At 34.0% G+C, this 21868-nt stretch overlaps 1 protein-coding gene across 4 annotated transcripts in view; it reads left to right on the top strand.

Annotated features, from left to right (window-relative positions):
- NAP1L1 (nucleosome assembly protein 1 like 1) overlaps positions 1 to 21594 on the top strand; it is a 30527-nt gene extending 8933 nt beyond the window's left edge. For 2 of the 4 annotated variants that reach the window (XM_069489306.1, XM_069489305.1), the window contains 12 exons: positions 12329 to 12470; positions 12735 to 12815; positions 13650 to 13778; positions 14747 to 14818; positions 15653 to 15792; positions 16219 to 16364; positions 16460 to 16479; positions 18369 to 18491; positions 19072 to 19101; positions 19608 to 19658; positions 20734 to 20805; positions 21484 to 21594. In XM_069489306.1, the coding sequence (XP_069345407.1) occupies positions 12329 to 12470; positions 12735 to 12815; positions 13650 to 13778; positions 14747 to 14818; positions 15653 to 15792; positions 16219 to 16364; positions 16460 to 16479; positions 18369 to 18491; positions 19072 to 19101; positions 19608 to 19658; positions 20734 to 20769 (970 nt within the window). In that variant the 3' untranslated portion in view covers positions 20770 to 20805; positions 21484 to 21594. Of the gene's footprint in view, positions 1 to 4357; positions 4444 to 5863; positions 5967 to 12328; positions 12471 to 12734; positions 12816 to 13649; positions 13779 to 14746; positions 14819 to 15652; positions 15793 to 16218; positions 16365 to 16459; positions 16480 to 18368; positions 18492 to 19071; positions 19102 to 19607; positions 19659 to 20733; positions 20806 to 21483 lie in introns of all 4 variants that reach the window. The other 2 variants (XM_069489304.1, XM_069489303.1) reach the window with 2 other exon arrangements.
- The last annotated feature ends 274 nt before the right edge of the window (positions 21595 to 21868 follow it).

The raw sequence follows: 21868 nt of genomic DNA, 5'->3' as shown, positions 1-21868 counted from the left end.
ACTATCTTGGCTTTTGTCTTTAGAGTTTTACCACCTATAAATTCTCAGTCTGTGTTTAATTTTGAAAATCTGAATAGCAGTCACAAACTTAAATGTGTAAAGCAATATTACGGCTGTTAGTTGAAGGCTCCAAGATAGGATAATAAAAAGGAAAAGAGACTACCTGGATCATAGTCTGGCTTCAGCTTTCCTAAGTCTTTACAAGGACCTATTCTGGAGTAGTCATTGAGCTAGGTCATGCATCCTAGGAAACATCAGTTTAATCAAGTTGGCATGTGACAGGGTTCTAGCGTGGGTGGATGTTTTGCAGAAATATAGTCAGGGAGAATGGGATGAGCTGCACAATATTTGTTGCTTGTAATTTTACAGTAGCCTGTGTTAAAATAAAATGCTTGGGAGTGAGGAGGATGATATGGTTTATCCACAGCTGTGGTAGGCATCAGGGTATGGAGGTGGGAGGGCAGAAAACTTCAGCACAAGGTCAACAGATACAAGTATTACTGTTTTCTTCAGGTTTCCTTTTGTTTTCTCCTCTCTTGGGTTTGCTGTTTGCTATAGCCCATGTTTACTCTTGGTTCTTTAGTAACTTCTTGGAAGAGTACAAGTGAAGTAAATTATTCTGAGATATGTAATGACTGAAAAATGACTCTGCTTGATAGTTTTGGTGTAGAATTCAAAGGTGGGAATTATTTTTCTTTGGAATTTTGAAGGCATTGCTCCATTGTCACCTTCCAGTATTGCTGTGTTGAAGTTCCAAAGTCATTATAATTCTTGATCATTTATGTGTGATAATTCCTTTTTTAATATACAGTGTATATATTTCTGGAAGCTACTCTGGCTTCAGAGTTCTGAAGTTTTCACATTATTTTGTCTGTTTTTTTCTCTTAATTCAGACATTCATTGGTAGACCTTTTCAGTCAAGCAATTCAGTGGCTTTCGAAGGGAATGTTCTTGACTTAATTATTTTGATTGCTTAGTTTCTGTTTTCTTTTTCTGGAGCTCCCCCTGTTAGATGTTCTGTGTTAGATTGATCTAATTTTCTTTTGTCCTATTTTTCATCTTTGTTTTTTTGCTCTTCTTTCTGCACTGAGCTGAAGAATCTTACCTTTCAACTCTTCTGTGGGGCTTTAAAATTTCTATTGTTTTAGTTTCTAAGAGCTCCTTTGTTCTCTGTTCCTGTTTTTTATTGCATCCTGTTCTTGTTTCTTTGATGGTAATGTCTTTTCTCTGGATATTTCTTCCTCTTATGTGGTCTATTTGCTCTTAAATTTTCTTTTCCTTGTTTGTATTTTAGTCTCTGCAAAAGGCTTTCCTCAAGTATGAGACAATACTTGGTTTTCTGCTCTTTAAGATTGGCTGGGGTGGGAGTAAGAGTAGTTGAGGGATGTTTAAAAAAAGTTGATTGGAAAATTTGAGTGTTGGAGGGGGAGACTTATTAATTTGGGATTTTAGTGTAGTCATCAGACTGGGCATTTGTTATGAGAACCCCCAATGTCAGAATGGTATTTTTTCCTAGGTTGGTAGATTCTCCAGTAAACACTATCTGAGTAAAGATCTGATTTTTAGTATTGTGGGAGCCAGACTGGGAGAAGGTAGCTAGGGAGAGGTCTCTGCATTCAGCATTGGAGTGTGTACATAGCCTTTCCTGTATCTTTGATACTCTTAAATGTCTGTTATCCCCTAGTTGAAGTTCTGAGTTTTACCCTTTCCAGAGAAAAAACTGCGATATTTTTGTTAGGGTTGGGGGAGAGATCTAAAGATTTAACTTATTATCAGTTTTTACTTAGTCCTTCTTATTTTAACTACCTTCATACCCTACCCCTAGTTTTATAAGTGTACCTGGTGCTACCAGTTCTTATCCTTTTGCAGACTCTACATTTGGGCTGGTTCTCAACATTCCCCACTGCTAACATAGATTTCACTTCTCTCAATGAAATTGATTATTACTTGTCTGTTTTCCAGCTTTGACAATTTTGTTACTCTTATCTCCTTGCCTTTTAGTGTTCGCCTGTTCAAAAACTCCCTTATTATAATTTTAGTGGGGATTTTGGAAAGATTAAGATCAGATGAGTTTATGCGATCTGCCATGTTAGCCTTGGAATCTTCATCTTTTTTTTTGTTTTTGTTTTTTTTAGACAAGAGTCTCCCTCTTTTGCCCTGGCTAGATGGCGGTGGCGTCAGCCTAGCTCCCAGCAACTTCAAACTCCTAGGCTCAAGCAATCCTCCTGCCTCAGCCTCCCAAGTCGCTGGGACTACAGGCATGCGCCACCATGCCTGGCTAATTTTTTCTATATATATTTTTAGTTGTCCAGATAATTTCTTTCTATTTTTTAGTAGAGATGGGGTCTTGCTCTTGCTCAGCCTGGTCTTGAATTCCTGACCTCGAGTGATCCTCCTGCCTTGGCCTGTCAGAGTGCTGGGATTACAGGTGTGAGCCACCGCACCCGGCCTTCATTTTGTTTTAAAGTTTTTTTTTTTTTAAATAGAAAATCTACTCCATAAACAGTAGAGGCGAATTTTCCCTGCAGAAGAGACCTGGCCTAAACTTTTTTTTTTTAAAGAATAAATTTGTTGTGACAATTTGATTTCCCCCTCCCCTGTTATTTAATTTTGGATGCTTGTTAGCCCTGTGAAGGTGGGAGAAAGAGGGAATTCTTGTTTTTTAAACTGGAGTCAATAAATTCTCTCTGTAAATGGCTTGATAGTAAAAATTGTAGGCATTTTGGGCCACATAAAGTCACTGTTATAACTACAGTCGGCCCCCTAAATCTGTGGATTCCTCATCCATGGGTTCCACATCTGTGCGTTCAGCCAACTGTAGGTTGAAAATATTTGGAAAAAAGCAATAAAGCGTAATATAATAATAAGAAATACAAATTAAAAATATAGCATTACAACTATATAGTACTTACATTGTATTAGGTATTGTAAGTAATCTAGAGATGATTCGAAGTATGTGGGAGGATATGCATAGGTTGGATACAAATTCTACACTGAGCATCTGAGGATTTTGGTATCCTCAGGATTTCCTGTAACCAATCCCCTAGTACTTGTCCCTGTATGAACATTAGTATTTGTCCCTACATGAAAATTAATTTTTTAAATGCTGTTTAACATAAGCAACTGAAGCTCTATCCAAATGTTAATGTAAAATAACCAGAAGGAATTGTGTGATGACCCTATATATCGACTTAGGTATCTTTATCTCTCCCCGCCTCCCTTTCCTGTGCAGTGGCATTTTAGCTCACTGCGACTTCAAACTCCTGGGCTCAAGTGATCCTCCTGACTCAGCTTCCTGAGTAGCTGGGACTACAAGACCGTGCCACCATGCCTAGCTAATTTTTATATTGTTTGTAGAGACCGGGTCTCAAACTCTTGAGCTCTAGTGATCCTTGCACCTCGGCCTCCCATAGTGCTAGGATTACAAGCATGAGCCACTGCATCTGGCCTATCCCCCTTTTTAATGCTGGATGTAATCTCATGTTCAACAATGAATGAGATTTTTGGTAATTCTTTAAGATGAGATGGGAAGGATGCTATCTTATTACTTTTTACCTTCTCTCTCAATGGTACCATCTTCCTGGCTTTCCTCTTAAGTAAGAAGTAGGCTCAGAGGTCTTCTCCTTAACTGTTCTTCCATATCTCCACTATGAAGTACAGAAAAAGGAGGAAAGTCCAAAGGTAGTACAGCCTGATATGGTTGCTCGACAGCCATCAGGGATCCGGTATCTTTCTGTTTTTCCTAACTCCTTTATCCTTAGCTAGTGACTTCCATTCTTTAGGAGACCCTGGTCCATTTTTGTTGTTGGAGCTCTAGCCAGCACTATATGGGAGGGAAGGAGAGATTAAGATCAAAAAGGCTTCCTAGCTGTCTACCATTTTATAAAGATACTTCCTCAAACTTCTATATTCTGCTTTTTTATCTTGCTGCCAAAGCATAGGATATAGCCAGATCTAGCTTAAAAGGTAGACTAGGAAGTGTAGACTTTTAGCTTGGTGTATTGCTATCCCATATAAAATGAGGATGTTTTTACTAGAAGGAAGAATGCAATCAATGGAAATTAGGTAGAAAGTACATATTTCCTGACATGACATTCCCCAAAAACCTACCAAATCAAATTTTTAAAGCTTGAAAAGTATGAACTTTATATTTGACCAGTTGCTTTTAATGAAGGTTTAAGTAGTTGCAATTTGTACTTGTTTACATATGAGTTAGAAAACTGAGTTACCTTTTGAATTTCCTATTTCATACCTTTGAAAGAGGCATACTAATTTAGAAAATGAATTTAAGTTTTTCTATAACTTTTTTTGGTTATTGGTACATTTTGAACCTTGGTGTGATACTATGATGTTGTAGCAAAGAACAGTGTGAACTTGATCAAGATTTGGATGATGTTGAAGAAGTAGAAGAAGAAGAAACTGGTGAAGAAACAAAAATCAAAGGTATTATTTTAAATTACTTCAGGAGCCAGAGGCTGCTGGCATATGTCTTCTAGAGGGTAGTAATAAGTACCATTCCCTTTTTTTGGACCCTTGTTCATTGTCCACTTTATCCACTGGTCCAGACATCCAATTTAGTACGTGTATGTGTGTGTGTGTGTGTGTGTGTGTCTCTGTGTGTGAGAGAGAGTCACTACTGCTGAAGTGACATGATGTAGCTGTGTTAGCCAGCTAGCTACCCGTGAGTTTTGTCTGAATTTAGAAATGTTACAGGTGATGGTGATGGGGTTATTTTTGGTGGTGCTTCTAAACAGTATGTTTAGTGTTTAATATATAGAAAACATGTAGTATGTCTGTCTTTTAAAAAATCCACTCCCTCAATCCACCAACCAAACAAACCAAAAACTCCTTATCTGTTAAATATTGGCAAAAATCATTCAAAATTTAGCAGATAATTTTTAAAAGGATAGTGGTGGTGGAGAATTGTACTGCTTTAGGTTATGCCCTGTAGATCTGGGCCAAGAATATTAAGGTACCAGAAGACCTAACTTTTTGTTTTTAAGCTAGATGGAAGTTAATTGTGAAAAGGCTTCTGAACTTGTAGCTTCAGCTTTTATTTTGCAACATTTTCTTTAAATAAATACAGGACTGTATCCTTAATAACTGATATTGATATTTCTAAATGCATGTTGGTTATCACAGCTGTACATCGTCCTAATTGAATTAATATCAGAAGTAAATTGACCCTTAAAAACATAATTTGGAAAATTAATAGCAATTTTGTATAATAACTGTATTGATGAAGAAGAGAAGATAGCAACATAATTTGTTTTGTATAAATCTAGATTATATTTGGATTGAGTATACTTTTTGAAGGCCACTAATAACCAAGTTTTGTTTGGCCTCAGTTAACCACCTTTGACCCTCTCAACTATTAACATTATTCATATACCCAGAAATTACACTACACAAGCATTAAGCATAAACATTCAGGTCACTCATTTCATCTTTTTCCCAGGCTTAAACCTATCACTATATTTACAGTTTTCTGATACGTATTATGTATTATCTGCCTTCAAAAGACTGTCACAAGTCATAGATAGGCATCTGGATGAAGCTTTGAGCTTCCCAAAATGCAAGGTGGGTGAACACAAGATACTAGGAAGAGAAAGGATATTCATAGTGGTTGTGGTAGTGGCCTTGAGAAATGCCATGCTTTACAAGATCATTAGGAATCTGAACTATTACTGGACATTGGGTTTTCCTAGAGTGTATTTTCTTTAGTTTGCTCTGCCCATCTCTACTCATATATACCAGCAATTTATAGGCCAGTTAGGAAAACTTCATGAGATTGGATTGTCCTATTAAAAAAGCATAATACATTTTCATAAAATCCTTCTTTTGATGCCCTTTTTTTTTAAAGCGCGTCAGCTGACTGTTCAGATGATGCAAAATCCTCAGATTCTTGCAGCCCTTCAAGAAAGACTTGATGGTCTGGTAGAAACACCAACAGGATACATTGAAAGGTACAAGTTCTTCTTTTCCATAGCCCTTGTTTATCTTTCTATAATCAACATTGCAGGTGTATCTATTTTTAAGACCATCTAGGATTTATATACATAGTAGTGGAAACCTAATGTCTGTTAGCATCTAAAATAGGATTATTGGAAGTTTAAAATTTTCTTAATAGCACCTGTTTACATTGGTCTTTTAAAGTTTATTTTGGTTCAAGTCCATAGGAAGTATACTGATCTTAAGCATTTCTGAGATTTGTTTAGAGGTTTGTTAGAAATGCACAAAATCAGAAGAAATACAGATTTCTTAGTAATTCATGGGTGATATAAATCATTAATAATAGCCTTATTCAGCTTACATAATTTTTTAAACTCAGTTTTATGGTTTTAAGATCCATTCAGGTTGCTATTTATATGTATCTAGTTAGTAGCTTCTAAATGTTGCCTAGTTCTCCATAGTGTGTTTTCACTATGTTCTATTATCTGCTTTTCCTTTGATGGACTCTTATCTTTGTCAGTGTAAATTCTATAGTGACAGATATCCTTGTACATGCCCTCTTAAGGAATGTGTAAGAATTTCTTTGGGGTATGTACTCGGCAGTGGGATTGCTATTTATAGGATGTGCAAGCTTTAAGCACACTTAGTGTGATTTCCAGAAATACTGTACCCAGTGCATGAAGGTTGCTTTATCTTTGTGTCTCTGCCAACAATTGGCATCACCCAGCTTTGTAGGTTTTTTTTTTCATTTTTAAACCATTCTAAGACGTGTGGGCTCATTTTGTTTTATTTGTATTTTTTTGATTTCTGATGAGTTTTGATGTTCTGTTTATAATGCTTGTGAAAGCCTTTTAGGTTGCCCATTTGCACCCTTTGTTCTTACTGGGGTTACCTTTTTTTTAAATGTTTTGTAGAAGTCCTTACGTATTCTGGATGGTAATTCCCTTACCAGTTTTAGACATTGTAAATAATCTGTTGTGTCATTTTCTGTTTTACCCATTGAGTCCTGGTAAACAGAAATCCTTAATTTTTATTTTAGTAAAATATTTTGCCCTGTGGCTTGTGCTTTTGAAGTTTAAGAAGTTCTTCCTAGTTCTTTCTGTCTTTCTTACTGCCTAGTTTTACCTTTCATATAGAGTCCATGTTTGTATTTGGTGTAGTAAGCATCCAGTTCCCTTTTTTCCGCTCTTCATTTCTTAGTGAGCTAGTTTTTATAACACTATTCACTAAACAATTCATTCTTTCCCCATTTATTTGTGTGCCACTTTATTGCATTATCAAGTTCTTAGAAACACCTATGTTTGTCTTTGAGCTGCACTCTTCTTTTTTTTTTTTTTTTTTTTTTGCTAATCTTCTCTATATCGTTCCAATTTTAGTATATGTGCTGCCGAAGCGAGCACAGGCTGCACTCTTCTGTTTCATTGGTCTTTTTGTCTCTTCTTTTGTCATTGTCACACTTAATTACTATGACTTTATAGTATGTCAGTATTTGGCAGGGCAAGTTGCTTCTGTTCATGTCTCCCCAATTCCCCCAAAACTATGATCTTAATGTTGACCTAACCATAGGTAGACCTTTATCCCACATATTTGAGAGTTAAGTTTATCAGGGTTTTCAACAAACAAAAAAAAAATCCCTAAAATTTTGATAAGAATTACACTGAATTTTTAGATTGACAGAGAATTATACCTTTAATATTGTTTCATCCATATACTTGTATTTATTCAGATGACATTCTGTGTCTATTATAGTTTCATCATTTTCTTCATTTGTTAATCTGTTAATTTCTGTATATTTTAGTTGTGTTGCTATTATGAATAGTATCTTCTTTTTTTCTGGTTCTCGATGTATAGAGGAGTACTTTTGACTTTTTCTTTTAAAGTTGATCTTGAATCCAGTAACCTTGCTAAATTTATTGTAACAATTTGTTTGACCCCTCCTCCCCAAGATCTTCTCAGCTAACAATGGCAGTTTTAGCTCTAATCTTCCACATCACACCACATACTTATTTTTCTTTATAACATTGGCCAGGACTTGCATGTTACATTATGGTACTGTGTTAAACGTTAGCATTAGAAATGGTCATCTTTGTTTTATTTCCATTAGTATTGGGAATGAATATACAATCTCTCCATTAAATTCTGTGCCTTTTTTTTTTTTTTTTTGAGACAGAGTCTCGCTCTGTCGCCTGAGCTAGGGTGCTGTGGCATCAGCCTAGCTCACAGCAACCTCAAACTCCTGGGCTCAAGCAGTCCTCCTGCCTCACCCTCCCGAATATCTGGGACTTACAGGCATGTGCCACCAGGCCTGAATAATTTCTCTATTTTTTGTAGAGACGGGGGTCTCACTCTTGCTCAGGCTGGTCTTAAACTCCTGAGCTCAAGCCATCCTCCCACTTTGGCCTCCCAGAGTGCTAGGATTACAGGCGTGAGCCACTGTGCCAGGCCAAGTTCTGTGCCTTTTTACTATTTTTTTAATCTGACTTTTTTTTTCTGGATTAAGATGCTCTTTTGAACTTTTTCCTATTAAGCAAATAGTAAGTAAATGTTTTGGAAATATATATTTTGGATATCAAACTAGCCTTGCATTCCTGGAATAAACTTAATCAGGATGTGTTATTGTTACACAATTGAGTTGTGTAGTTAATATTTTAGGTCTTTATTCATTAGTGAAATGAGCTTGTGTGTGCATATGTATGCATGTGTGCAGGTATGTTGACCTAACCATAGGTAGACCTTAGTGAGGTCTACATAAAGAAACTTTGAAGGTATGGTAAATACTTAACTGGTTTTGGAGTTAAAGTTTTAACTGCTGAATGAAATGAATTGGGCTGCTTTTACTTTTTCCCTCCTCTTATTTCTGCAGCACCTTGTATAAGGTAGGAATTAACTGTTGCTTGAATGGTTGGTAGAACTCTGCTAAAAGTTTACTTGGTTCTTTGGAGTTTGGGAACTAGAGGTCCTGGGAAGTTTTGGGCTATATAGTTCTTTTTCTTTTCTTTTTGTTTAAACATACTTATTGGTCTATTTAAGTTGCGTCAATTTTGTAGTTTTATATTCTAAACCTGCATGCATTTTATTTAGACCTTAGATTGATCATAGTTTCATGATATTTTTAAAAATATGATTTTTTTTTATATTCTGTTTTTTACATTGTTTTACTAGTTGTCTTGGATCTTATTAATGTTTCTTGATTTCGCTTTTGATTTTCTTTCTGCCTATTCTTTGTTGCTGCTCTCACTGATTTCTGGCTTATCATTTCCTCTTTTCTTAGGTTTGTTCTATTCTTCTTTCCAATTAAAATTGAATGCTTAAGTTCATTTGACTTTTATTTTTTAATCTATGTCCTTAATACTCTTGTTTTTATAAATGTGTAAATATTGTGTGTGAAGATCTATGTACTGAAATTAATAGCTCTAGCTTATTAATTGTATTAATTCAGGCTCTCTTTATTTCTGCTAATTGATTGATTGCTTGTCTGGGAAAGGTATATTAAAAATCTTTAATTAGTTTCTCGGTATATTTCTATCAATTGTAGACTGATAGATTTTGAAGCCATATTATTAGGCATATGATGTTTGTGATGTACATATCTTGTTCTTGTTCCATTTTACTGATAGGTATGTAATGTCTTACTTTGTATTTTATCAGGTTTTTGGGCATAAATTCTATTTGCCTGATACTGTAATACATATCTCAGCTTCTTTTTTTTTTTTTAAAAAAAACTGGTATGTCTTTTTCCATCTTTGTATCTTCCATTGATATGAATGTTGGCTTCTTTATTAGTAAATTCAGCTTCTTTATATTTCTTGAAAGTTGTATGTTGTGTTGTTTTTGGACTTCCTGCTGCCATCTTTCTCTATTTTTAATTTATTTTTAAATAAATACATTTATTTAAATTTATTGGCTCTCTTTTTAGTCCTTTTCTGCTTTGCATTGGATAGATCAAGTTGTCTTCTTGTTCCAAAGTTAATGCATTCTGTTTGTTGTTGTTATGGTAGTGGTGTATAACCTAATACCTAAGTTTATTTATCTCTATTGATTTCTTAAATTTGCTAATATCTGTATTGTTTATAAATGTACTTACTCTGGTCCTCTTTTTTTCCTTCAAGACAGCAGTGAAATTTACCAAGATATTTGATCAGACCCATACTTTGTAATTCTATATAATCTAGATTTGTGGGTTATTTTTTCCTTTTTCAAAAGTTGGTTTTAATAATTTAATGAGTATCTGTGCCATACCTCCTGAATCCTGGTATACCTGATAAAACTTTTATCTTGGCTTCATATCTAAATAATAATGTAACTGGCTATGAAATTATAAATTGAAAGTTCTTAAGTAACTTAAAAATGACAATTTATTTTTTCTTGTTTTTAGTGTTTCTTTTGAAGCCTGGTGTTAGTCTGGTTCCTTTTCCTTTGTAGATTCTTTGCTCTTTTTCACTGAACCCCTTTAGAATTTTCTTTTGTCTTTGATATTCATCAATCTCATTAATATGTTTGGGGTAAAGATTTTCATATTGCTTTAAATCTTAGAAATTTGTCATTCTCACTTCTTAAGATAATCTCCCCCTTCTCTGTCACCTTTTGCTACTTTTGTCATCCATATCTCAGATTTTCTATTTTCTGTCTTTCATGCTACTTTCTGGGAGAACTTTTCAACCTCATGGACTTTTTCTTCAGTTGAATCTATCCTGTTTATCCTATTTGTTGGTTATTTTAGTTACTGTATTTTCCATACTTAACATTCCCACTTTGTTTTAGATTTCTTGGTCTTGTTTCATATTATCTTTCCTCATCTCTAAATATATTTTACATTCTTGTTTAAATTCTGTCTAAATGCTGCTTCAGCTAATGATTATTTCACTCTTTCTTAGAAATTATACTCTTGAAGTCTAGTTATTTTGGCCTTTGAGCTCAGGCACATTGGGCAATATACAGTTAATAATGGGTATTTAGGGGAGAAATCAAGATCAGACTGTGGTATGTGACAGTCCCATGGAGTTTAAGAAGGGGGCAAGATGAGCCTAAGTAGAGCTCTCAATGCCAGGCAGTTTTCTTGGTTTGCTTTGGGAGGAGGTAAGCCTCTTTGGTTGTGTAATTCATTATACCAGAATGGATAAGGTGGAGGAATGAATGCTTGAGGGCTCTGAGGTAGTCAAGGTTTTATCAACTCTTCATGTTATTCTAGGAACCCTGACACTGGGCTCTTGTGAAGGGTGAAGGGGAAAGACAATGATTGTTGCAAGGCTAGACCTGAGCTTAAAAAGCTTTTTTGCAGCAATGCCTTGTTCTGACTTGTCCTCACTGCTACCTACTATGGTTATCCCTTCGGCTCCCCAGGTTGCAGCTCACCCTGTACCAAAGACAGCTTTAAATCTTACTTTGCTTATAGGGGTGTGTGTATCTGAAATAGTTGTTTCCTTCTTGGTTCTAAAGTTTCTGGGGTTAGTTTTAGGGGCTGGGGGTTGGGCAGGGGAAGCCAGAAGCTCATGCTAGTTCACCACCTTGACAGAACATTGTTTTTTATTTTTAACTGTGAGAAAAGAAGTTGAGATCTTTAGGTGTTTTGTTTCTAATAATCATAATAATTATTTGGTTTACAAAAATTTATCTGTGGCAGCATATTTTAACCTGGATTTTGTATCTGATACATCGATTCCCTAAAGTTAGGTGAATTTTTAGTGTCAACATTTTTTGGGTGGTAGAGGGGTTTATAAGTGTATTCATTCTTCAAGGGACTTATAACCTAGTGTGTATAACCTTTTAAAAAATCAGTGCCCCATAGTGAGTTGTATGATGTATGGATTATATTTCAACAAAGCTATTATTTTAAAAATCCATGTCCCCTCTTCATAATATATTCCATTCTTATGTGGTTTCAAATTCCGAATTAAATATGAAAACTAAAATAGAAAATAATGGTGTAGGGCATCGCAGTTCCCCTAATATACGTATCCTCCCCTCCTCCTTTTTCATAATAACTGGTACAGGTGAGATATATATGTTAAAAAAAAGAAAAAAGAAAAATCCAAGCAACCATTGTTAGGGTTAAGATGGTCAGTCCATGACTTTTAATTTGATAAGCTGTTTGTATTTTATTGTTGAGATGCCAGCAATGACAAGTCCAACACTGAACTTGATTACACTTTGAGGGTTGACAATATGATTTACATTTTATTGTTAGTATACTTTGGTTAAATTTCCACTTTGAAATATTTTATGGTCAGTGGATCAATATATTTATATCTATTTTGGATTTTAATTACTTTGAATATACCTGTCATTCACTAACTTTTGTGCTTCAATTTCAATATGATAAAGGAAGTGTGACTTCTGTTTTCCTGTGATGCTGTGTAACTGGTTTCTAACCTTTCAGCTTGCCTAGGGTAGTTAAAAGACGAGTGAATGCTCTCAAAAACCTTCAAGTTAAATGTGCACAGATAGAAGCCAAATTCTATGAGGAAGTTCATGATCTTGAAAGGAAGTATGCTGCTCTCTATCAGCCTCTATTTGACAAGGTAAATGTTTTCTACTGCTTTGTTTAATTTATCTAACATTCTAGAAGACAAGCTCTGGAAATATAAACAAACTTGCAAGTGGTTAGTCTTTAGACCTCTCACTGAAATGGTTATTAGAGATACTTGGGAAAGCTATCAATAGCAATTAAGGTTGTGATATACATTAATTAAATCTATAGGAGTCCTTAATGAGAAACCACTAGTTTTTAGGTTGGATGCCAGTGTTTTCATGCAAGCCTTTTTTTTTTTTTTTAATCATTTTAGCGATTTGAGATTATTAATGCAATTTATGAACCTACGGAAGAAGAATGTGAATGGAAACCAGATGAAGAAGACGAAATTTCTGTCAGTATCAACTTTTAATGTGCTTTTAGGTGATAAAAATCTTGAGAGTTTTGTCAGAAGTGTTAGCATTTGGTGATAGGCTATAACAGTATATAATCAGTGGTATTATTATACCTAAGAAATGTTTTCTTTTTCTGTAAGATTGATAGTATAGATAAGCCACTGCTTAACCTATTACTATCTACCCAGTATCATTTTTTTCTTATCTTTTTACAGTATTTAAGTATTAATAATATTGAAGGTTTATAAATTCATATAAGCTTTTCCTTTGAACTTCATGATGATAGGCATAGGATTTTTCCCATTTTTCAAATGAAGAAATGAAGGCTTTTAAGTGACTCGACCACAAAGAATAATGGCAGAACTATGACACAGATTCAGTGCTATGTTACATGACCCAGCTCTGTAGCTTTGTTAGTTAATGTTGGTTGATAAAGAGGATATAATATTTTGATTAAAAACACCATAGGGCGAGGCACTGGACAAAGTTAAGTTAATCTTCCTTTTGTTTTTCCTGTTTATTTAAGTCTTCATTTTTCATGAAGGTTTTCATTTTTTTTTCCTATAATGATTTTTCCTATAGTTCTTAGTCCTAGTGATTCTTTTTAGAGGGGTGTGGTAGCAGTAATTCTGATGAAAATAAGGTTTGGTATGGGTAACAGCAGTGTTTACACAATCAGATTAAAACTTCTTTGGCTGAAAGTTATAATTGGTGATCTGTGGGTTTCTGGGTTTCTATATTTTTTGCCACTGCATGTAAGTTAAGAGGATTTACAAGAGTTTATCGAGAGGTCTAATCCATGCATTCAATAATGTATGCTGTCATTTATCAAGGAGGAGCTAAAAGAAAAGGCCAAGATTGAAGATGAGAAAAAGGATGAAGAAAAAGAAGATCCTAAAGGAATTCCTGAATTTTGGTTGACTGTTTTTAAGAATGTTGATTTGCTCAGTGATATGGTTCAGGTAATTTTATTCATAAGAACACCCGTTTACCTCAAGGGTAAACTTTTGAAATTTAAATAGCTGTGATGACTGTTCTCTTCAGTGTTGACCTTTCTAAAATGATTGCTTACTTTTGAAAGAGCTAGTATCTGTAGGAGGACGATTACAGCTTTGATTAATGTAATCAAATAAATTATAGTTATTTTCAAAAATTAGATAATAAAATGGTTCCATTGATAATTACTCATTATTAACTGGTGTTTTCTCATAGCCCTATGCCTTCTGTCTTTACATGCTTAGGATGGGGAAGACAATCTTAGTTTTCAATTGTTTGGCTCCTCCCAAAAAGAGCTTTTTAGTCTGAAACCAAAACTATTCCATGAGAAATTTACATTTTAAAAGAATACTATAAAGATGTTTAATTCACTCACAGTTGTCACATTTCTTTGTGAAACTATCACAGATGTCACTTTCTTTGGGAAACTGTGCCTCTCCAAGTATTTCTTGAGCCACTACCATCTGTATTGTAGTACCTGTTGCCCTGTCTTGTGATTGTTGGAAGTTACATTGAGAAAAATAAATGATCTCAACACAATTACTGCTTATTGCATTTCTTCTTCAACAAAGTAGAAAAGAATCAGGCAGGAGGAAAGGAACAAGCGGCTGGAAAATGTAGCAATTACAATCAGGAAACATTTTTAAAGCAAATATAAAACCATGCAGACTTGGTTTTATATTTTTTAGCCCATTCAGCCTATATAATGGTGTAGTTCTCTACTTGGTCACTTTTTTTCCACCAATGACAGTAGACGCACAGTAAAAGCTAGCTTCAGTAGAAACCATAATCTGGAGAGTAAGTCTTAAAGTTATAATAATTATTTAAAACTTTATTAAAAATATATTATGTCTCAGCTACTGTCTGTAGTAACAGAATACAAACCCTAGAAGGCCATGTTAGATACTAATTTTTATTATTTTTTAATTTGAAGGAACATGATGAACCTATTCTGAAGCACTTGAAAGATATTAAAGTGAAGTTCTCAGATGCTGGCCAGCCAATGGTAAAAGAACTGTGAAATATTTATAATTTTATAGCAGGTGCTTACAGGTAGATAAATAGTCCTTTTTAAAAAGAAGTGACCATTCAAGGGTTAGGGATGGAGACGATAAGAAGTTGATACTTGGTACTGTTTTCATTGTAGTAAATAAGTATTTGTATGTTACTAATGGCACGATATTTATTCCTTTCCTCCCTCTGAACATAAACTGTTTTCGAAATATAATCCTTGATCCTGGATTAAAGTGGGTAAAAATAATGACAAGGGAACAAGAAAAATTAAATACTTATTCTGTATTAAAAGGCATGTGCCTGAAAATGTTATAAAACAGATGATGTTAGAGGGCTTCTACTTCCCCATGAGTAGGAGGAGTAGATCAGCTGAAAGATCAGCTAACAACCTCTTCCCCAAACCACCAGTATTTTATGTCAGCTGTGGGCAAAGCTACTGTAGGTATAGGCTGTAGATTTTTAAGGTTGGGCTTTTTCTGTGTCAAGCTCAGGTTCTAGTCTACTATTAAAAAGCCCCCTTCGTGGGGGAAGTAGGGAGAAAGGGAGACTTGGTCAGTTAAGATGTGCCCATCCTATTGTGAAAACATGTTACAAATCACTTTACAAATTACTATTACTTTAGTTGTAAATGGAAACTAAACTTTACTAGTTAATTTCTACCTCTTTTTGCTTTTAACATAATTTGGGGTTAGAGTAGAAAAAACATGATAATGTTTTCTGAATTTTATATATGCTTTTAAAAAACCACAGATTAAGCTTTATTTAATAAAACATAGGCAAAATTTATGATGTAGGAATTTAATTCTTATCTTATTTTCTTTTAAAGAGTTTTGTCTTAGAATTTCACTTTGAACCGAATGAATATTTCACAAATGAAGTGTTGACAAAGACATATAGGATGAGGTCAGAACCAGATGATTCTGATCCCTTTTCTTTTGATGGACCAGAAATTATGGGTTGTACAGGGTGAGTTTAATTTTACTACTTAAACAGAATGTTATGTCAGTTTTTGTTGTACTTAGATTTGTGACGCTTGTTATTTTCAGTTACATATATGCATAGTCTCTCTCCAGACTTTTTGGGAAAAATGTTGTCTGAGAAGTGCTTCATCATTTTACTACACTTCTCCTTGGGCCCATGACTATAACATATATTTTTACAAAGGAGTGCCTCTTTAAATTTATTATACTGTGTGTTTGTGCTGATTCTAAATATGTTTATTTTAAACATTTGTTTAGAAATAAAATTTTCCCCTTTACACTGCTACAGAAAACATTTGAGCCAATTTCCCCCTCTAAAATTTGAAATCTAAATATAACATTTACTTCTAAAAATTTAGCAATTAAAAATGTGCTAAATGTGATAGAAGATTTTTCTCCTTTGTTTTGCAAGGTGCCAGATAGACTGGAAAAAAGGAAAGAATGTCACTTTGAAAACCATTAAGAAGAAGCAGAAACATAAGGGACGTGGGACAGTTCGTACTGTGACTAAAACAGTTTCCAATGACTCTTTCTTTAATTTTTTTGCACCTCCTGAAGGTAAGTACTATTTTAGTTTGGGTATTAATGGTGGTTTTGTAATAAGCTTTATTTAATTTCTTATTCATTTGAATTTCTCTTCTCTATTTTTATAGTTCCTGAGAGTGGAGATCTGGTAAGTTGAATTGTTATCTATTGTTTACTGTGTTAAAGCACTGGTCAGTCCTCAAAAGTGGAGAGGGGATGGTTGTTGTTAGCATTGTGTTCTGAGGCCTGCAATGCACTGGGTAGACCTCTGTGGATCTGAAAATTGTTCTATTCAAAGTGATGTTACTGCCTCTACCGAGAGACAGTGAAATAAAAAAAAGTTAAAGATTTTCTTTTCTTTTGAGACTTGTAAATGTTTCTCTGAAGGAGTTAACTTTTCAAAACTATTGTTTTCTTCCTTAATGAAACCAGAATGTATTCATTTATACTATATACTAAACTCCTAGCCATATTATGGTTAGAACTCTTTCCTGTATTTGTTATTACAGTAGAAATATTGTTGTATATTATAGCCATATATGTTTAGGTATGTGGCATATAACAAAGAATTATGAAATGTGCCTACCATGTAGCTTGGACTGACGAGCCACCTCAAAAAAGGTCTGTACAGGCAGGGTAGGCTAGGTATGTTTTGAATTTGTTTTTCTCTTGGTCAGGTTTTTGAATTTAAATTAACTGAGGGAGTTTAACTAGTTTTATACATATATATAATTAGAAATTATGTTAATTTGAATACTTCTGAATTGGAATCATCTTGCCTAAGGCTTAGATCAGATCTGCAAAAGGCAAGTATTTCTGTCTGAAAAGAGTAATAACTGGCACTTAGTTCAAAATAATAACCTTTTATGGGATAAAAAATGGGAGTATAAAGCAGTGTATAAATTTTAGGTAAGAATTATTTTGAGTGATAGAGCTTCACACTGTTTTCATGTCAATAGATGGGTTGGAGCTGGTGTTCAAGTTCTTTTTCTTAGTTTGTTACTAAATATTGATGGTGACAAAACAGTCTTGAAAACCTCTACCTCGGGATTTGAATGTCTTCCTTTAGAATTCACCTCTCCTCCCTTTTTGTACTTTTTAATTTATTAGATTATATTGATGACACAGTAAATGTTCATTGAATTCACAGATGGTGTACTCATTGTTTAGTATTCAGAACCATTTCTGTGTTGTGCTTTGCCATTAAATGGAAATTGTAGATTGAGTTTATGTATTGTCATTGTCATTTGGCATTAAGTAGACTTAAAACTGTACAGCTACTTGAAAGTATAGTTTAGGAAGTATGAAGTGATCCTCTGTGGCCTTTTATGTCCTTCTATTTGCCAAGTACCTAATGTTGTTATTTATGAAAGCCTGAGATTCTTTTTTTTTTTTTGAGACAGGGTATCTCTGTTGGCCTGGACTAGAGTGCAGTGGTGTTATCATACCTAACTGCAACCTCAAACTCCTGGGCTCAAGCCATCCTCTTGCCTCAGCTTCCTGAGTAGCTGGGACTACAGGCATGTGCCACTAGGCCTGGCTAATTTTTTTATTTTTGTAGATGGGGAACTCACTATTTCCTAGGCTGGTCTTGAACTCCTGGGCTCAAGTGATCCTCTCATCTCGGCCTCCAAAGTGCTGGGATTGTAGGCATGAGCCACTGTGCCTGGCCCTGAGATTCTATGTATTACTCCATTCGATGTTTTCAATAATAATTTAAAAATTGCAGTCATGTAACAAATTTGCTTTTATATTTTATTAAGTCAAAAAAAACTAACCAGTTCTAATTTTTATTTCCCCACATGTACGTAGTATGTACACTGGCCTGCTGACTTGCATTTTATTAAAAACTTGTAAAACTAGGGCATATAGATGATTTCTTGATCACATGCATGTAGGCTAAACTTAAAAATGACAGTAAAAAGGTTGGGTTTCTTCTCTTCATCATATGATTTAAACTAAAGAGTCTCACATATGCCAAATTAAATAACAAAATTATTCATAAGTTTTGTGCTTTTGTCTTCCTTTTAAAAACAGGATGATGACGCTGAAGCTATCCTTGCTGCGGACTTTGAAATTGGTCACTTTTTACGTGAACGTATAATCCCAAGATCAGTGTTATACTTCACTGGAGAAGCTATTGAAGATGATGATGATGATGTGAGTGAGTTTGAATCCTGAAAAGAAATAATTTGGTGAGGGTATAGTAATCAGAATGGTAAGAGGTTAGAATTAATTTTTAAAAAGCAGGATACAGAATAATTCAAAATTAGGCTAATCATTGACCCTGTAGATAGCTTTTCTGAGTTTTAAGTAGATCCTCTTAGGATCTTTGGATTCATTTATCTTAGTTTTAAATTTTCTGCTAATAGGAAGATTACTCTGCGTTAGTATAACTTTTGTTTGGTTAGTGTTGTAGGTCTGTTATGCTCTTACCTTTGACCACACAGAACTAGGACATTTTTTAGTGCTTTACCATTTATTAGGAGGCTAAGAATTTTTTTTTATCCAAGAGAATATTAAGTAATGATTAAGGAGAACTTAGGTTGTCCTTAAAAATGTTTTGCATATCCTTATTGCTAAATGGCAATTGTTAGAATAGGCTTTTTATAATCAGTTACTTTATGGGAAAGTATTATTTCTCTTTTTAGATATTAGTTTATACAGTTGATGCATGTTACTAATACTGTTCTCAAATGCTTGTTACATTCACTCACACTTATGCTGTTTTTCCTTTCAGTATGATGAAGAAGGTGAAGAAGCGGATGAGGTAATGTTTACCAAATGAGCAAATAATTCTGTGTGTTTAACACATTGAGAAGTGAATTGAATGACTTATGTATTCTTTTGCTATAATCATTATTCTGTGATTTGGGATAAAAACATTTTGGAAAATATGATTTTAGAATTCTACAGCCAAACAATGTATGTATAAGGTTTCAATAAATAAATTGCAAAACTCAGCAACATTTTTTTATTTCAAATAATTTTGTTCTGCTGCAGGGTTATCAGCTCTTTGAAGAAGTCAAAAGCTGCAGTAAACTTTTTCAACGTTGGCTGCAGTAAATATTTTCAATAAAAGCTGTTTGGATGTCTCAAGTTGTGTTGGGAAATTTTTCATATTAGAAGCTTTCAGATTAAATTGTTATCATCGAACTCTGTAATATGAAAATCTGTTGGCCCCTAGAGTAATTTGTATTAAATTTTCCATACATTATAAGCCAATTTTTCCTACTATGTACCTACTTCATGGATGCATTTTGAACTTTAATATAGGAAGGGGAAGAAGAAGGAGATGAGGAAAATGATCCAGACTATGACCCAAAGGTGAGCAAAATTAGTGCTGCTTTCTATTAAATTTAAGGCAGGCTAAAGTAAGAGTTGGTATTTCTGAATATAGTTTATTTTTTCCCATTGAAGGTCTTTAATAAAGCCCATTGACCGGATAACTTTTTTTTTCTTTTTCCAATCCCATTGGCATTTTTAACAGTACACATAATATTAATGGACCTTTCCTAAGAAACATTGTTTTGGATCTGACTGTATTTTTTATAGTTTCAGGCTAAGTAAACTCTAGGATTCTATTTTAATGGCACATTATCTTGGGTATTTTTTTTTTTTTTTAACAGTTTTTAAGCATTTAAAAAAGTTTAATGGTTGGGTTCTTAGTATGTTTTTCCTCCAAAGGAAAGTTTATGAACAAATGTCAGTTTCTAAAAGATCTGAATGCAGGACGGTTTGGGAACTGGGGAGCAGTGCTGTTAAATTCTTCAACCACCTCTATTCCTCTAGTCCTTTAGAGTCCCAGTCTATTATTCCTGGGAATTTGTTATATCAGGGTTAGTAGAGATCTTTATCTTCCACAAAGTATGTAGTATATCATCATGATTCATTTGAAACATCGGTTTTCTCTTTAGTGCATTCATTCATTTGCTTAATGCTATAAAATATTCAAATGATGATTTAACTTAGCAAGTAGGAAAGGGTAATTTATTAATAAAAACAAATTAAATATTCTAGCAGGTGTAAATTACTCTTAATAGCTAAATATGAATGGAATTAGTATCTTTGAATAATTGATCTATAAAAAGGCAAAACTAATTGATAATATGACTAACATAAATTGCTTGGTAATTTTATTTTTTAAAGATTTTGGGATAGTGTGTCATTTTATGGAGTTAATTTAACAATGTAAAATTTGGACTTTAGGATTTCAGTGACTTGCTAATATGTGAATAAATAATTTGCCATCCTTGTCTATGTCCTATACCATTTCTTTAATTTGGTGAAATCTTTGACAAAACAGTGAGATACTGTGATAATTAAGGTAGTTAACTACTATTGAAAAATTCATTGAAGCAGGTAGAAGAAGATAGATTGACTTGTTGTTTTCCTTTAACAGAAGGATCAAAATCCAGCAGAGTGCAAGCAGCAGTGAAGCAGGATGTATGTGGCCTTGAGGATAATCTGCACTGTAATAGCCTAAACACAACTATTATTTACTTACAGCCTTATGTTTTTGTATTTTCTTGGTAGACTCAGTAATTTTTTTTAAAGAACAGGAACTGATATTTTAAAGACCAATTTGTTCCACCTAGCATTTTAACTATGGTTTTTCTGCCAGGTATGTTGAAGGCACAAGTTATTTCACGCATGTTCATTCATTGCTACATAGTTTGGTTCTTCTGGAATATTTTCGTCATGTAGCTATTGGAGTACAGCTATTAAAATTAGTAACTGTTAAATGAAACACATTTTTCCCCCCTAATTTTTTCCTTGAAGAACCAAAGTATTTCTTCAGCTGTTAGTTGAATGGAGTTAAGTCTGCTTGCATTAGCTGTGCCTTTCATTACTTTGTTATAGAAATGCAGTGACATAAACTAAGACAATTCATCATTAAAAAAAAAAATTGGTGAATCAACTATATGGTTAAGAATTTCCAGTAAGACCATACCCGATAATTGTTAGGTTGTTACTGGATTTTTATATTTTAGGTGACATAGTTAACTATAAAGAAACTTAACTCGTAATATAGTTACTAGAACCACAGGGAGGTGAATAAAACCTAGGCTTTCCAAAAGTTAGCCTGATATTATTTAACTGTACTTTTAAATTTAACCTCCATTAACTAAGTATCTTTTCTTTGTGGTAGGGTCTGCCTTCTGCTTCCCTGGAAAGGAAGAATTTACATCTTTTGTCAAGCCTATTTCAAGTTTTTTGTTGTTGGTTGGTTGTTTGCTTGTTTTTGTTTTTGCAGCCTAAAATAAAATTGTCAAATACACTTTTAGTTCTTACAAGATAATGTCTTAATTTTGTACTAATTCAGGTAGAAGCAGAGGCGTAGCTTGAATTAAGGGTTGTACCCAGTTTACCAAATTACTGAAGAAAAGGGTACCAACTTTGGAAGAGGTACTACATCTATTAATAAGCAAGTGTTAAAAAATAAAAGGACAAAATCTTAAATGATGTGATGGTTTTTTAAAACGAAAAATTTAAAAAGTTAAATTTAATTTTCTTTGAGTTTAGAACTAGAGAAA

The sequence above is a fragment of the Eulemur rufifrons genome, chromosome 16, assembly GCF_041146395.1.
Source record: "Eulemur rufifrons isolate Redbay chromosome 16, OSU_ERuf_1, whole genome shotgun sequence".
Taxonomy (NCBI): domain Eukaryota; kingdom Metazoa; phylum Chordata; class Mammalia; order Primates; family Lemuridae; genus Eulemur; species Eulemur rufifrons.
Note: the sequence above shows the minus strand (reverse complement) of the source record. Positions and strands in the feature narration are given on the sequence as shown.